Raw genomic sequence first — 15,976 nt, 5'->3', positions numbered from 1 at the left:
TGATCTGTTAAAATTCCATAAAACAAGCCTCAAAATGCAAGTCATTTGTGCCAGCTAAAGGAGAAAACTAAAGTAGCATTTCCAGAGGGACTAGGGCAAAGGACAGAACAAACTACAAATCAGCAAGGAAAGAAAAACAAAACATAGCAGTGTTAATAATTTACCATAGTTACTGCTCTTGAAACCAAAGTAGGATTACAGTTGTTATCTCTTTACATTTACGTGTGTTTTCATCATCTCTACAATGAGGTGTTTAGTGTACACTAATGTGTGCAGAAAATCAAAGGCTGCAGGGATTTGTCTTAGAACAGTAATTTTAACTTGTAAATTTATATTTTCTTATTTTGCTTTGTCTTTACATTATGGTCTCTTAAAGGAAAAAGATGGAAATTGGTTTATTAAATATCATGAAGCATTCATATTTCATATTTCTCTCATGTATTTTATTTGTAAGCTCGTTGGTTTCCTGAGCACACTGTAGTGGTTGTTTATGTGAATTCTGAAAGAGCAAAAGTAGAACTTCAGAGGAGACCAAAAATAACAAAGAGGCACCCTGTTGCCCTGTGAAAAAACACTGGACTTAAATCAGAAACATGGGCCCCAGGCCTAGTTTTCACTTACGAAGCTGTGGAAATTTATTCAGGTTGCTTAACCTCTCTTTGTTTTATCCCTGCAATGGAGATGTCAATACCTACCCTGTTCTATCTTACAAAGTGCATATATAAATAAATTGAACTAATGTATGTGGAAGAACATCATAAATTTAAGTACTTTGCAATTGTAATGAATTATTCTTGTCCTGCTACAAAACAGCCTGGTATTATCAATACGTAGAATTTTAATACTTGAACATATTTGAAATTCTGGGTGATTGAGCATGAAATCAAATCAGATTTGGCTCAGCGTCATTTCTCCGAAGGCATGTAATCATCTTAGTATTCTGGGTAATTTCTTCCAATAGGACCCTTTTCACACAACACACTCCAGTGGAGAGGATTGCTGTCAGTAAATGAGGCCATGTCTTTATAAATTCATATCATGTGGTTAAAATATATAGTACGTCCCAAGACATTTTTGTGCATTAAAGGGATTTGAAAATTACTAACAGTTGCTTTTCCTTTGGTACGTTGGCAAGATTCCTAAGGAAATTGACAGAGAATAACCAATAACATTATGAGAAAGAAACTAAGGGATGTTTCAAAGTAGCTTTTCAAGATCCAGTGATCACCGACTGGGTCCCTGTGTCTCTTACCATGTAAAAGCAATTCGAAAGAAAGGGTGCTGGCTCAAGAAGAGGCTCTCAGCATCTGCCTTTGACTGTTGATAGACAGGAAACTCAATGCCCTCAGATCATGAAAAGTGCCTGGATTTACTTCAGAATTTTTTTTTTTTAATGACAGTGGAAACAAGTATCAAATGAGCCACTTTTTAATTTTTTTATTTTGGATGATTAGAACTTTACAAACTATTTTTATTATTACAAGCGATCATGAAAGCCCTATTGGGTGGCATTCTAGCTGAAGGGAAAAAGGACTTTTTGTACTGGTAGGAGATGCCAATTTATTATTGTACTTAGACCTACTGACCATCTGAGGGAGTTAGAAGTTAACAACTGTATCTCTGGTTGATCTTTGCATATTTTAATCCAAATATGGTAAAGGACAGGGCTACAGAGGGGAGTGCCCACATAATAATAAAGGGCTCAGAACTTGTAACAGAAAATGTTTAAAGTCCTCCACTCAATGGAACTCTGTACTTTGCACTTTGGTTAAATTCTCATTTAAATTTAAATTTCTAAACTTTTCTTAGGACCTTAAGCTTCCTTTGATCTCCTCTCTTCTGAATTGCAGAAATCAGATAAAACTATTGGTAAAATGACCTCTTGTCACATTACTGAAGAACCTATAAAAAAGATTGCTATCTTTGGAGGAACTCATGGGAACGAGCTAACGGGAGTATTTCTAGTTAAGCACTGGCTGGAGAATGACGCTGAGATTCAGAGATCAGGGCTGGAAGTAAAACCATTTATTACCAACCCAAGAGCAGTGAAGAAGTGTACCAGATATATCGACTGTGATCTGAATCGTGTTTTTGACCTTGAAAATCTTGGGTAAGAATATGTTTTACATAGTGTGCATACGTGTATGTATGTGTGTGTGATAAATATTAATGTTTGTACATATAGTGTCTATAATGAGTAAGATCGCTTTCACTTTTAATCACACTGCATTGTGAATTACACAATTGTGAAAACCGGGCATTCATATCTCTTTTAAATACTTTTTAAAGTACCACATTGTTTGATTTTTCTCTTCAAATATATCCTATGCGGGCTGCAAACATATATAAGAAAGGTTTTATTTTTAAATCATATCTTGAAAGACAGATTTAATAATCCTTTGCATTAAGTTAGTGTTTGGCCACTATGTTTGTATACACATTTGTTAACTGTGTGGGAAATTCACTACAATGTTTTTTTTGCAACTATGTTTATGGTAGCACATAAAGTTCTAGTTAAGAAAAATATGATGTTCCAATTAATATTTGTTGAATCAAAGAGTGAATAAGTATCCATTTTCAGAAAACATCAGACCACTCTGCAGCCTAAAGAATAGATGTGTTTACCTTCATTCATACTCATATGCACACTATACAAGACATTTAGGGCTGGTGGGGGTGGCTTCATGATGCCATCAGGGCCACAGGTTGCTTCTCTCTTACCCCGTGCTGGTCTTCACATGTACCTTTTTTGTACTCATGGTTTTTGCTTCATAACTGCAAAATGGCTAATCCACCTTCTTGATTGCATTCCAGACAGGAAACACCCAGGTACAAACTGTAGGTCCCTTGAAGATACTAGTAAAAATAGCCAGGGAATAGAAAGAGATGGAATTGCATGAAAATGTGGTTGAGTGATTTAATGAGAAAAAATAAATTTAAAACATTATCACGTACAGCAAGCAAAAATGTATCCTAACCATTTCAGGAAGTGAGAGGTTATATTAAGATCCATCTAAGAATATAACGATATCTATTAACATTTGTCTCACAAAAAAATAGATACACATGTACCCGTAAAATTTTGTATTTTGGGAGCGTTTACAGACTCTTATCTGTAAACCTTGTCCCTGGACCACCGATGACCGTTGGGCATCAATTAAAAATACCTAATGATGATGTGAGCATCTAAGTTTGACTCTGTTTCAAAAACTTGAATTACCCAGAGTGAAGACTGGGGGCAAGATGCACTTAATGATCTATCCCCATAATAAATAACAAGTGCACCATAACTACAAAAAAACTATAAATAAGATTAAAGGAAAAGTTTTGTTCAAGGTTGAAGTCAAATGGTAAATTCTGTTTGAACTGCCCTACCTGTGACTAGCCACATAAATGAACACATTATTTTACAAGAATAGCAATGCAATATTAGTTGTGTGAAATCAAATGAGAAAAAAATATTTTTCACTTATAAAAATTTTAGATGTTTTCAATTGCCCCACGAATTTTCCAAATGAAAGGTTTGGCAACTGGTTCTTTGTACATGGTATTCTTATTGACTATATATGTTATCTTAGCCACAAATATTGTTAATCTTTCTCTTTCTGCTAATAATAGCAAAAAGACGTCAGAGGATTTGCCATATGAAGTGAAAAGGGCTCAAGAAATAAATCATTTATTTGGTCCAAAAAATAGTGAAGATTCCTATGACATCATTTTTGACCTTCACAACACAACTTCTAACATGGGGTGCACCCTTATTCTTGAAGATTCCAGGAATGACTTTTTAATTCAGATGTTTCATTATATTAAGGTAATGTCAATATTATTAATTTACAAGTTTATATAAGTCGATTATAGGTGAGAAACAACCAGAACAGAGTCAGGAAGGAAGGTCCAAGAGAAATGGGATCTTTTCCACAGCCGGGCTGGGAGGTGGATGGGAGAGGCTGTACCCAGATACAGAGGTGGTGATGACAGGCAGGAGAAAAGGAGAAACAAGTAAAATAACAAATACAAGGAATAAAATAATAAGACCTTGTGGATTTTCGTGCCTATAAAATTATAAATTTTATTCCAAAAGCCACCAATTCATAAGCTATTGAACAAAAAAAGAACAAGTAAAATGAATATAAAAGTTTTAAATGTTATGGTTGAAATATCAAAATTACAGGGTTTTAAGAAGCTCAAAATATTGTCATTTCCAGTGGTGAAGACATTGTCTCCCTTTAGTCCTGCCCTTGTCACCATTTGATTGGGATTACCCAAAACACATCCAATCTTTTGTTATATACTTCATAAAGCTAATCATTTTAACACTCAGGAATCTGTGAGATTAAAAATTCAGGCTTAGGGCTGGGGATGTGGCTCAAGCTGTAGCGCGCTCGCCTGGCATGCATGCGGCCCGGGTTCGATCCTCAGCACCACATACCAACAAAGATGTTGTGTCCGCCGAGAACTAAAAAATAAATATTAAAAAAAATTCTCTCTCTCTCTCTCTCCTCTCTCACTCTCTCTTAAAAAAAAAAAAAACTCAGGCTTCCAGTGCCTTTAACTAAAGAAAAAATTCTAGAAAATAGCAAATAAGCAAAAACACAAATAATGGATATTGTATTTGATTTTATATAATAGATGTTCTTCCTTCCTGAGAGCTAAAATGGTTTACTAAGAAAAGTTTGACCCAGGTAGCCAGAAGCTGGGTTTAAATCTTGGCTTTCTCCTTCACTAACCTTGAAGAAGTTCAACTCTCAAAACAGCTTTCTTCATTTTATAAAATTGGCATAAGAATACTCACCCCATATGGCTGCTCAAGTCTTTAAATGAGAAAAAAAAAATATTCAAGGCATTTAGACTAATGTCTACCCTGGGGTGAGGATTCACTATTATTTTGTTCCCCTTGAGTTCTGGACATTAAGTAGGTAGTGGCTGTGGTGGGAGATCCTTATGCAGCTGTTCTGTGTTGCTCCTTGAAGAAAGCTGAATACTTTTGTGGCCAGACATGGAAGCCTCAAGGTTGATTTCTGGTTATCAAAACCAAGAGACCTGACTCAAATTTCCATTCAAATAGAAGGATGAAAGGGGAATCACCTGACATTTCTAGTACCTGAATTACAGGGTCAGAAACAGAGCTCTTTAAGAAATAAATAAGCTAAATAGTAAGGGTAAGCAATGATGAAAACAAAAATAACCAAATCCATTCAGAAGGAAAGTTTATTTCCTATTTTTTGGTCATGGCTCTGGAGAATTGTTTAATGTCCATTTTACCCAGAAAACTGCATGTAATTCAATTTTACATGCAATTTATTTGTATGTTTTCAAAGCTATAACATTGAGTTTTAGAGTGTTTCATAAAACTGTCTGACTAATCTTAGTTGATGAAGTAAAAAATATGAAGTCCTTACTGACTCCGTAGCAGCAAAGAGAAAAAAAAATATGGTCTTTACATAATAAGGAAGATGTTTTAAAAATTCTTTGCAGACTTCTTTGGCTCCATTACCCTGCTATGTTTATCTCATTGAGCATCCTTCCCTCCAGTACGCAACCACGCGTTCCGTAGCCAAGTATCCTGTTGGTAAGTCTGTTGGCATAGCTGAATAAAATGTGTCCTACCTGAAACTCCAAGAAAAATTAAAGAATATTTATAGCTACCTTGCACATCCTTAAGGCTTATAATTATCAGATAATAAGCAAATTAATCCCAGGCAGACACTATATTTCCTCAATATCTCAGAGCAGCTTTCTGGTTCTATTCATATTATTTTCTTCACTGTTATGTTTGACCCTAAAAATCAGTCTGACAGATTCTTCTCCTTCCCAAGAATTAAGTGAAAAGTCACCTTTTATAGAACCTTATCTCTAACTCCACTCCACAAAATTGCTCTAAAAATGTGTACTTTCAACAGATATTTATTGTGTGTCTACTAGAGACCCACCACTGTGCTAGGTTCTGGGAAAATAGTAATGGACAAGGCACACAGAATCCCTCAAAGAGCTTAGTATCTAATGAGAAGACAGACATTAACCAGGTCATCACTGCACAGAGGGAGAAATGGCAGAGTAGGAGTAATTCATTCTCTTTCCTGTGAGATACACTAACATAATTAACTATTTGCAAACTATACTATGATTAAAATTTCTATTGCAACTTAAGTGGTTTTTGTTAGATCTTAGATGCTTTAACCAAGAGTAAATTTAAGAGCAAGTTGGCAAATAACATAAGCAAGTGAAAACTTAACAATTATCCTGGTTACCCAAGTATTGATACTTTTGACACATAATTAAGGAAATCAATTAATTATTAATTATAAAGGAGAAAGCTAAATATCCAAATATAGGCATAGAACTGCAATAAATGTAATAAACCAAAACCTTACTATATGAAATAGGGTTGAGTGCCTCTCAGTGGTACAGTGTTTGCCTACCATGTGTAAAGACCCAGGGTTCCATCCCTGGCACCATAAAAAATAAAAATAATAATAATAATAATAATAGATCATGGGTTATATTTAGTACCAAATAAAAATGTAAGACTTCTAAACTTTGAGATATTAGCCTTATAATATGATATTTATGGGCAATGCTGTTTTAGCTAGAACAAATATCTCTGATAAGTTTGACCCTTACAAATAAAGCCAAATCTTTAAAACATTTCAATATGAGGGAGTATTAATTACATTTTAAATAATTAGAAAATATTAATATGTTCTTCTTCCAACTTTGCTCTTTTATATTTGAAATCTATTATGTCATATACACGTTGGCAGCTAATGACAATATCTAATGGAGGAAGGAAACATCAGGAACTCCCCTACTAATCTTTCATTATGGCTCCTTTGTCAGAACTGAATAATATGTACATTCTTAAATCATCAGGATGATTGGATTACTGTGAGTGGATTAAACTTTTGATATTTACTCTTAAGCTGAAGAAAAGTTAATTAATATCTTAAAGATTGGATACTCAACCAAAATTTGATTGTATTAGAATGGAGGAAAATGGAATGCATTTGGAGTAGTCAAACAACAATACCTTCCACAAAATGCACATAGACATATCCATGAACACAATTTTCATACATTTGTACAAATCATTTATGCACAGAGGCATGCCTTAGCCCCACTTATGATATCATATACTTAAATGAATTCCTATAAATATACACAAGAAGGTTACACACAGTACAACATAATGAACTTTTTGAATTGGAAAATAATAGAAATGGGTGAAAATAAGATGGGTTTAAAAGAATATCTTTGAGTTGAGTGTAAGAGAATGAACGTGGGTGATATATTTAATAAATAGATTGATAAATGGAGAAAATAATAACTGGAGGGATGACTTTGTGGGAAGCTTGAGCAGGTGGAGGAGTATTTTGCAGGTGTAAGGATGGATGCTTGACAGCTACAGGAAATAGACCTGGAAGTACAAGCATAGTTTTATTGAGGTTAGAGGAAATACAAATTTTTCTATAGAAAAAAAGAACCATTGCACTATCTTATCAGAATGGGTTAATATTAAGTATAAAAATGTTGCCCTAAAGTCACACAGATTGCATGTTAACTTAAATTCATAGTTCATCTAGCTATATTTCTATGACTAACTAGATGTCTTTCCTCCTGTGAGAGCTAAATGTTAGTCTGTGACCATCTTTCTTTGTGGCCACCTATTACTTTGTCATTACAGGTTTATCTACTTCTTTTCCTATGTTACGATACTTAAACATTTGAATCACATGAAAGTAAATTTAAAGAAAAAATAACCCTAAGTTCCGACTACTCAAACACAAGTCTGATTTTTTCCATGTTCTCTTCCAGTCTTTATTCACTATGCATTTATCACTATGCGTATTTAAACGTGTAAATGTTCTGCTTTATTTTTTGCCTAACTTTCTGTCTCAAATACTTTCCATGATGCTAACTGGTCTAACTTTTAAATATTTATGGGGTTCTAGATATAATAAAATGCTTAATTTCACAATACATTCTAATACTTATATAATATTACCATCTTCCCTTCTGTACTTAGGTATAGAAGTTGGCCCCCAACCCCAAGGTGTTCTGAGAGCTGATATTTTGGATCAAATGAGAAAAATGATTAAACATGCTCTTGATTTTATATACCAGTTTAATGAAGGTAAGTGGTGGGTAAGAATTGTTTCCTTAATTGTGGGTATTTGCATATTTAGCTGTGTGTTAGTCAGGTTTGAATTATTATGACCAAAATACCTGACAAGGACAACTTAGAGAAGGAAATTTTTATTTTGGATCATGTTCTCAAAGGTTTAGTCCATGGTTGGCTGGGTCCATTGCTCTGGGCCAAGGTGAGGCAGACATCATGGCGGAAGGGCATAGTGAAGGCAAGCAGCTCAGAACATGGCCCCTGAGAAGCAGAGAGAAGGAAAGGGGCAATCCCAGTGACCAACCTCTTCCAGCCACTCCCCATCTGCCTATAGTTACCACCTAGTCAGTCCATTCAAATTAGAATAGACTGATTACATTTCAGCACTCATAATCAAATCATTTCACTTCTGAATATTCCTGTATTAACATAGGAGCTTTGGGGGGATACCTCGTATCCAAACCATAACAATACTATACATACATTTCATAGTACATATATAGTGCATAGATATGTATATATGTACCAACGTACAACACTTTAACTGTGTGTGTGTGTGTGTATGTATGTATGTGTATAAAACTTAACCACTTAACATTGAAGTAGTAATTGAAATTTAGGTCAAATTCGTCATGCTCATAATCTTAGATGCTTTTTCAATTTTTTTTATTCACTTCAGCTATTCCTCAATCACCAGAATAGACACATACAAGAAAAACAGTAGCCATATGAACAACCCAAATCAAATCCTATTTTCCTATTAATCTCCATTTTAAAAACCAAAGACAGAGTAGGAAATACAAATGCCCAATAAAAGTAGAAAAGATGTTCAACATCACAAGTAAAAGGGAAAAATGCAAATTAGAGTGAGAAACCATTTTCCCCATCAGATTGGACAAAATAGCATCTGACGATATTAAGTACTGGTAAAGGTATAGGAAAAGGAGATACTCTCATTCCCTGCTGACAAACATTTGAATTGGTAAAGACACTTTAAAGGGTAATTTTATACCATCTGCTGTATCTACTTATTAAATTGTGCAATTCTTATAACCCAGCAGTTCCACATTTCAAAGAAACACAAGCTCATGAATACTCAATGGCTTGTATTCAAGGGTGGTTATTATAGCTTTGTTTGCAAAGGAACTGACTCAAATGTGCATCCGTGGGTGAACAGTTAAACAATAATAACATGGAAGAATCTTCAAAACACACTATTGTTTAAAAGAAAGAAAACTGTAGACAACAATATATGATATAAACATTTACTTTAAAATAATAATAATCACTTGCTAGAATGCATATAAGTATGAAATTGTTGACAAACACGTAATTATGGTGACACAGCTACTGCGTCATTCAATGTCTGTGGGGAACATAATTCCTTAGCCTCAGATGTGCAGCCCCCTGTGATCACAGGAACTTCTTCTCTATTTGGGAATACTTTGGCTCCAAAGTCATGAAAACTGAAAATGAGCTAGATGTCCACCAACTTTGTATGAGGGCAGGTTCTCTACTCTCTAATGGAACTGGTATTGGGAAGGTCATAACATATTCACAAGAAATTCTCAGATAGTAAGCGTGGAACTCTAATATGCTAAGAAATGATATCCCCAGGGAGAATGCCACAAACATGAGTGGAACGGTAACTCAAAGACACTCCGCTCTCTGTTTTCGCATCCATCAGTCACCCCCATCTCTTGAATCTGGGTTGCCCAAGTAGCTTGTTTTTGTGCCACAAAAGGGCTTAAAAAAGACTATGCATTGGGACTTGCCCTGTTGTGGCTTTTGGGAACCCTGTGTGGCCATTATGTGAGTCAGTCCACACTAATCTGATGGATACAAAAAGGTTATAGAATAGAAGACTCAGACACCCCAGCCACCAGTCATGCAGCTCGAGCCTTCAAACTGTCAATTGCCAGATATTAGATTGAGGCCATCCCAGATCATCCAGCCACAAGCTGATTTGCCAGCTCACCCCAGATGCATGAGCAAAGCAAACAGAAACCAACAAAGAGAGTCCAGACTAGAGGAACTTCCTAACCAACCCACAGAACTATAAGCTAAAAAAAAAAAAAAAAAAAAAAAAAAGGTTGTTGCTTTAAGCCACTAAGTTCTGGGAAAGTGTGCTATGCAGCAAAAGCTAGCTGACATAGGATTGATCTTAGGATCTCCTCATCCCAACTCCACTCTAAGGCAAAGGAGAACTTTTCCTTTGAGATGAAACCATAACATCCTGTGGATACACCATTGGACATACGTTCATCCTGTTTGCTCAGAGACCACGTGGTATCTGTGTAAACTACTCCTTTTCCAATTTATGGGCATTGAGCTGAGCTATTTAATGTCATCTCTTTGGAAGCTGGTAGACTGCCTGCATCCCAAGATTTCACTGCTTAGGAGCCATCTAAGTGTTTAATGAACTTGATTAAGAGAAAGAGTCACTAGACGGAATCCACCTAACTTGCTGAAAGTCCCCCTGTGAATATGCAATCACTGAATGTCAGAGCTGGAAGATTCTTTCAAGATAAGCTAATCCAAAACCCTCTTTTGACAAGATTGCTCAAAATAACACGGCTAGGAAAAAAGAAAGATGGCATACTCAGCAGAACAGAGCCCAGGGTCCTGACTGGCAGATCTAGGCTCTTTTTCTCCCACACTGGCTTCTTTAAGTTATATTTTCTACCTCTGTTCATCAGTGCACTGATAGGAATAATTCTAGAATTTTGGGCTTTATATTGTTTATGAACATCTTTAAGTTACTTAATGTGTTCTCCTTATAACTGTCTTCATTTTGTTGTTTTTCTTTCCTTCCTTCCTTCCTTCCTTGAAATATCGACTTCCCTTTTTTAATTGCTATAATATGTATAATTTTTGTTGTAGGAAAAGAATTTCCTCCCTGTGCTATTGAGGTCTATAAAATAATGGAGAAAGTTGATTATCCCAGGAATGAAAATGGAGAAATAGCTGCTATTATCCACCCGAATCTGCAGGTAACATTTGCTGTTTCTTTAAAATAATGAGAATATTTTAATAATGTTGTACCTTTGAGTAGAAGTTCACAGTTCATACAGCATTTTTACATATATTAGCTAATTTGATGTTCACAAAACCACTGCAGTGTAGAGAAGTGTATTAGTTAGCTTTCCATCACTCAAATAAAATGCCTGATACAATTAATTTATAAGGAGAAAAGGTTTATTTAGTCTCAGTCTAAGGTTGATTGGGTGACTCCTTTGCTTTGGACCTCTGATTGGGGCACTTAATGGTAATAGTAGAAAGTATGCATTAGAGCAAACTGCTCACACCTGTCTAGAGTTTAAGAGTGATGGGGTTACTTATCAGAATTACCTAGGGGATTTTCTCCCCCAATGCATGGAACCCATCACAAACTACCAAAGCAGTGCTTCTCAAACTCAGGCCACATAAGAACCAGCTGAGGAGCTTTTCAAAAGCCCAGGTTCCTGGGTCCCAACCTCAGAGGTTCTGATTTAATTTACAAGGTGGACACAGGGAATCAAATGACTTCCCAGGTGATTCCATAGGACTCAGGTCTGGGGAGCACTGTACTACACGGGAACCTCTGCAGATGCGACCAACCAATGGGCGGGGAAGTTCCTTCAGTGATTCTGGGCATATCTCTGTCTGAAAAGCACTTGTTCAGAGGAGATTCTCAACCAGGCCACCCTGTAAAATCACCGGGGACTTACAGAAAGGAAGGAAGGAAGGAAAAGAAAGGAAGGGAGGAAAAGAAAAGAGAAGAGTGAACTATAAAAATAAGAAGCATGAGGGACTGGAAGAAGTGGGTGATAACATAGATGTTTTTATTACATAGCTATAGGTTATATGACTATGCTATGTATATATCAAAATTTACAACCGCACACAAAAATTGATGAATTTTTTACTCTATAATTAATTTTTTCAAATAAAACTTTAGTAAAAATGTATTTATTAAAAATAAAGCCACTCTTTAGATTCTGTTTTGCTATATCTGAGATGGGGCCAGCCCTCTACCCATGTAAATGTATATTAGTATCCCAAGTGATTCTAATGTATGGCTAGAGTTGAGAAAAATCACTGAGATGCAGTGCTGTGCATACTTCAGTATTCTACATGTAAATCTCTGACAATTTGTTAACATGAAGATTTTGATTTAGAAAGTCTGCAGAGGAGAACAAAATTTTGCTTTTCTAACAAACTGCTGGGTGATGCCGATGCTTCTAGAAAATATTAGAAATGCGGAATCTCAAGGCACCACCCTGACCATTAGCATCAAAATCTGCATTTTAGCAAAATCCCCAGATGATTTGTAAGCACAGCCAAGTTGGAGAAGAACTGTTCTAGACTTCCTATGATCTGACAACATTGGTGCTTAAAGGATCGAAGGGCCAAATCCCTGGGGCAGGACCTGTCAGATAACACAGTTGTTAACATAATGTGGGGACATATCTGCAGTACATCCACCTCCTCTTAGACTTTTCCCCAAAACCACTCACCAATCCTCATGAGAATAAAGTCTCCCTGTGGGCAAATACAATGTGACTCATTTTTATGTCCCCAATAGTAGAATGTCTTGCACACAGAAGGCTCTCAAAAAATAGTTCCTAAATTTTGCTGAACAGAATTTGACTTCAGATGGCAAAAAGTAGAATATGCACTGAGGTGGATATGAAATTTATTTTTCCTCTTAATATTATAAACCTCTTTGGCCACATTCAAGGCAAACTTGGTGTCAGAGAAACTCTAATTACACATGTCAACTGTAAAAATTAACAGGGAAACTCTTAAAACTGCTGCCCAAGACAGTTACATGGTTCCAGTGGAGTCAGGTCTCTCACATGCCTCTCAGGACACCCTTCAAGGATCACTTTTTAAAGAACAGAATGGTATTTGTTAAATATCTAGAGTCTTGACATGAAAATTTTGTAATTTATTATTTTAACTGTCTTCCAAAAGGATCAAGACTGGAAACCGTTGCACCCTGGGGACCCCACCTTTGTGACTCTTGACGGAAAAACTATCCTGTTGGGTGGAGACTGTACCGTGTACCCTGTGTTTGTGAACGAGGCTGCTTATTACGAAAAGAAAGAAGCTTTCGCAAAGACAACAAAAGTCACTCTCAATGCAAAAAGTATTCGTTCCTCTTTCCACTAGAAATCAGTGCTAGCTTACTTTTTGTGGGGCATCTTGAAAAAGGACCAGTCTGTACGCTCCTCAAGAACAGAATTGTGCCTTATTCAAGTTCATGATCTGAACTTGACCCAGTCCTGACCCAGTCCCCAAGCAGTTGGCATTCACACCAGTGTCTTAAAGAAAAAAATAAATTAATGAATGTCTTTTAAAGTTATCATATTTTATGTAGATAGCTTCTTCAAAGAAGTGTACTTCCTATTTCTGCAAAGATTTTTATACATTTACACTCTGATAGTTTAACATTTTTAAAAATAGCCTTCTCTTTCAAAGTACAAAAGACATAGGTACTATGTGCAGAGTTATTAACTTGAACATGGCATGAAATGTATGTTTTCAGGTAATTTTTGTTTGTTTTTGTGGTGCTGGGGATTGAACCCAAGGCCCTGTGTATGTGAGGTAAGCACTCTACCAGCTGAGCCATATCCCCAGCTCAAGTAATTTTTAAGTGCTACTAGAAATTAAAGATGGAGACTATTTTTTAAATTTTTCATGATTGAGTTAATGACACCATATTAAGTATTCAGTCCATAAACTAGCAATAGTTGTGATACCCATAGTAGATTTTAGCTGCTCTTCCTCAGAGGACATGTTGAAGAGAAATGAGAGCTGATTGTAAATATACATCTAGAAACACTGATGTCTTACACTCACCTTGAGAAGCTACTTGTCCTTCTCAACATGGACAATTAGGAAGAGGCGAATTCCTCTCATCTGCCACTTCTTATTTTGAATGAACACTCACTCAGTGAGGAGATCTTTGGACTCCAGTAGCTGCCAGCCTAGGTGGTTAAGACCCATAACAGAGGACAGAGGACACCAATAGAAATGGGACCCTAATCCATGACTCTGGTTTGCAAACACACCCTTTCAAGAAATTCTCCCATTTTTTTTTTAAGCCGAAATCCCTCACCTCCTCAAAGGACCTCTGGCAAAACACTGCCTCCCTCTCTGCCCCATTCTCAGGGGCCTCCCCTCACCTCTTTTAGGTCACAGCAACCAAGTAAGGAATAACTTTATCCTATGATTTGAACCCTAAGGAAACACATTTATGGCTTCAAATGTTTTACCAAAATTACTAACATTATCTGGAACTTATATAGGTACACAAATATTTTCATTCTTCCAGAGCTAACTCCACTAAGCCAATTTTATTCCATATTCATTGTTTTATAGAGCACAACTAAAGGATTTCTGAATTTTGCACTAGAAAAATCATTGTGTGCTTTGCCAAAATTATTTTCATTGGAATAAAATTCCTTCTGAAAATTGTAGTAAAAATGTGTCAATCTTCTTTAGCACGTAAGTTTTACCAAGTGTCCTTCTCCCTCTATGAAAGATCGTTCTGTTATGTTTTATCTTAGTCCAAATCCTCAGGGTCAGTTTTTCCAGATGTAAATTTTGGCAAGGAAACTTTATCCTTCCATTGAGTTTTAGCTATTTATGTAATTTATAATGTGCCATTTAGGTCACTGTGGTTTCAGTTTGGGGGATTCATTATTTCTTTTGAGCGTAATATTTCCTGACTTAATTGTTATTGTCTTCATTGTTTCTAATTAGATGTGATTTTTTTTCTTAATCTACAACACATGGCTGTGTAGTTTTAGTTATTTTCAGTTTTATTTTTATTATTTCTAACTATCTTCCAGCTCCATTTTCTCATGTATAAAGTGGGGGTGAGGGCTAGGGATGTGGCTCAAGCGGTAGCGCGCTTGCCTGGCATGTGCGCGGCCTGGGTTCGATCCTCAGCACCACATACAAATAAACATGTTGTGTCTGCCGAAAACTAAAAAATAAATATTAAAATTCTCTCTCTCTCTCTCTCTCTCTCTCTCTCTCTCTCTCTCTCTCAAAAAAATTATAAAGTGGGGGTGATCACAATAGTAATGCTTCTACTGTGGGGTTACTGAGGATTAAGCAAGTTAATGCATGTGAGCACTTAGCTTAGTGCCCAGCACTTAGTTCAAACAAAGCACAAAAGACCCTTTGTGAGCTGCTCCCTCCCCCACAACCTCTCTAGACTCCATTCCCGTTCTCTCTATTCCAAGGCTTTTGTGTTGTTTTATTCCTGAACACCTTCATCCAAACTGATTCTTCCCCCTAAAATTTTCTCCCAACTTCATGCATATCCCCCACACACACATACACACCCACCTCAGGTCTTGCTCTAGCTAATTCCTGTGTTTCCTTCCAAATGCAACTCAGCTCTCATTAGGTATGAATCCTTTTTCTCTATCTGACTTAGTTGCCCCATTTGCCCATCCTTCCATCTATGCCATCTCAAGGACATTAACAGAGTCTTTTTCAGGATCTGCAATCTATTAAATGCCTAAGAAAGGTGAGTTGAATAAATGAGTGAGCCCAAATGCCCTTCTCTATCTAAACATCTCCACATTCCACCAATCTCCCTCCTTCTTTTTTCCTTCTTTCTCAGTTACTTCCTGGGTCTTCTCACCACCTCTCTTGAGTGAAACTCACTCCATTCTACACTCTTCAGACTGTTACTATATCTCAAAGGACAGCAGGAGAAAAATAGTAGTAATAAAACACACTTTCAAGCCTACAATCCCATCAGATTAAACAGGGAAATGTTCCCACTCAGTAGTTCCCCCATGTGAGACATTTTGGTGGCTTCTACTTACCCTTGAAATGAAGTGTCAAAGC

General features: G+C 36.4%; 1 protein-coding gene across 1 annotated transcript; it reads left to right on the top strand.

The window, feature by feature from the left end:
- The first annotated feature begins 1,724 nt into the window (after window positions 1–1,724).
- Aspa (aspartoacylase) lies at window positions 1,725–14,890 on the top strand. Its single transcript, XM_026393965.2, has 6 exons — window positions 1,725–2,110; window positions 3,619–3,814; window positions 5,479–5,572; window positions 8,027–8,134; window positions 11,003–11,112; window positions 13,079–14,890. Exons 1-6 carry the CDS (start codon window positions 1,875–1,877, stop codon window positions 13,274–13,276), a joined length of 942 nt encoding a protein of 313 aa, XP_026249750.2. The 5' UTR covers window positions 1,725–1,874; the 3' UTR covers window positions 13,277–14,890.
- The last annotated feature ends 1,086 nt before the right edge of the window (window positions 14,891–15,976 follow it).

Source organism: Urocitellus parryii, chromosome 7, assembly GCF_045843805.1.
Source record: "Urocitellus parryii isolate mUroPar1 chromosome 7, mUroPar1.hap1, whole genome shotgun sequence".
In the NCBI taxonomy this organism is placed as follows: domain Eukaryota; kingdom Metazoa; phylum Chordata; class Mammalia; order Rodentia; family Sciuridae; genus Urocitellus; species Urocitellus parryii.
The sequence above is the reverse complement of the archived record's forward strand: the minus strand, read 5'-3'. Positions and strand labels throughout refer to the sequence as shown.

Excerpts from the sequence above, each read along its gene's own strand:
- Aspa (XM_026393965.2), top strand. The coding sequence starts at position 1,875 with ATGACCTCTTGTCACATTACTGAAGAACCTATAAAAAAGATTGCTATC. Across the intron at positions 8,135-11,002 it reads TATATACCAGTTTAATGAAG|GAAAAGAATTTCCTCCCTGT; the intron begins GTAAGTGGTGGG and ends TTTTTGTTGTAG. Across the intron at positions 11,113-13,078 it reads TTATCCACCCGAATCTGCAG|GATCAAGACTGGAAACCGTT; the intron begins GTAACATTTGCT and ends GTCTTCCAAAAG.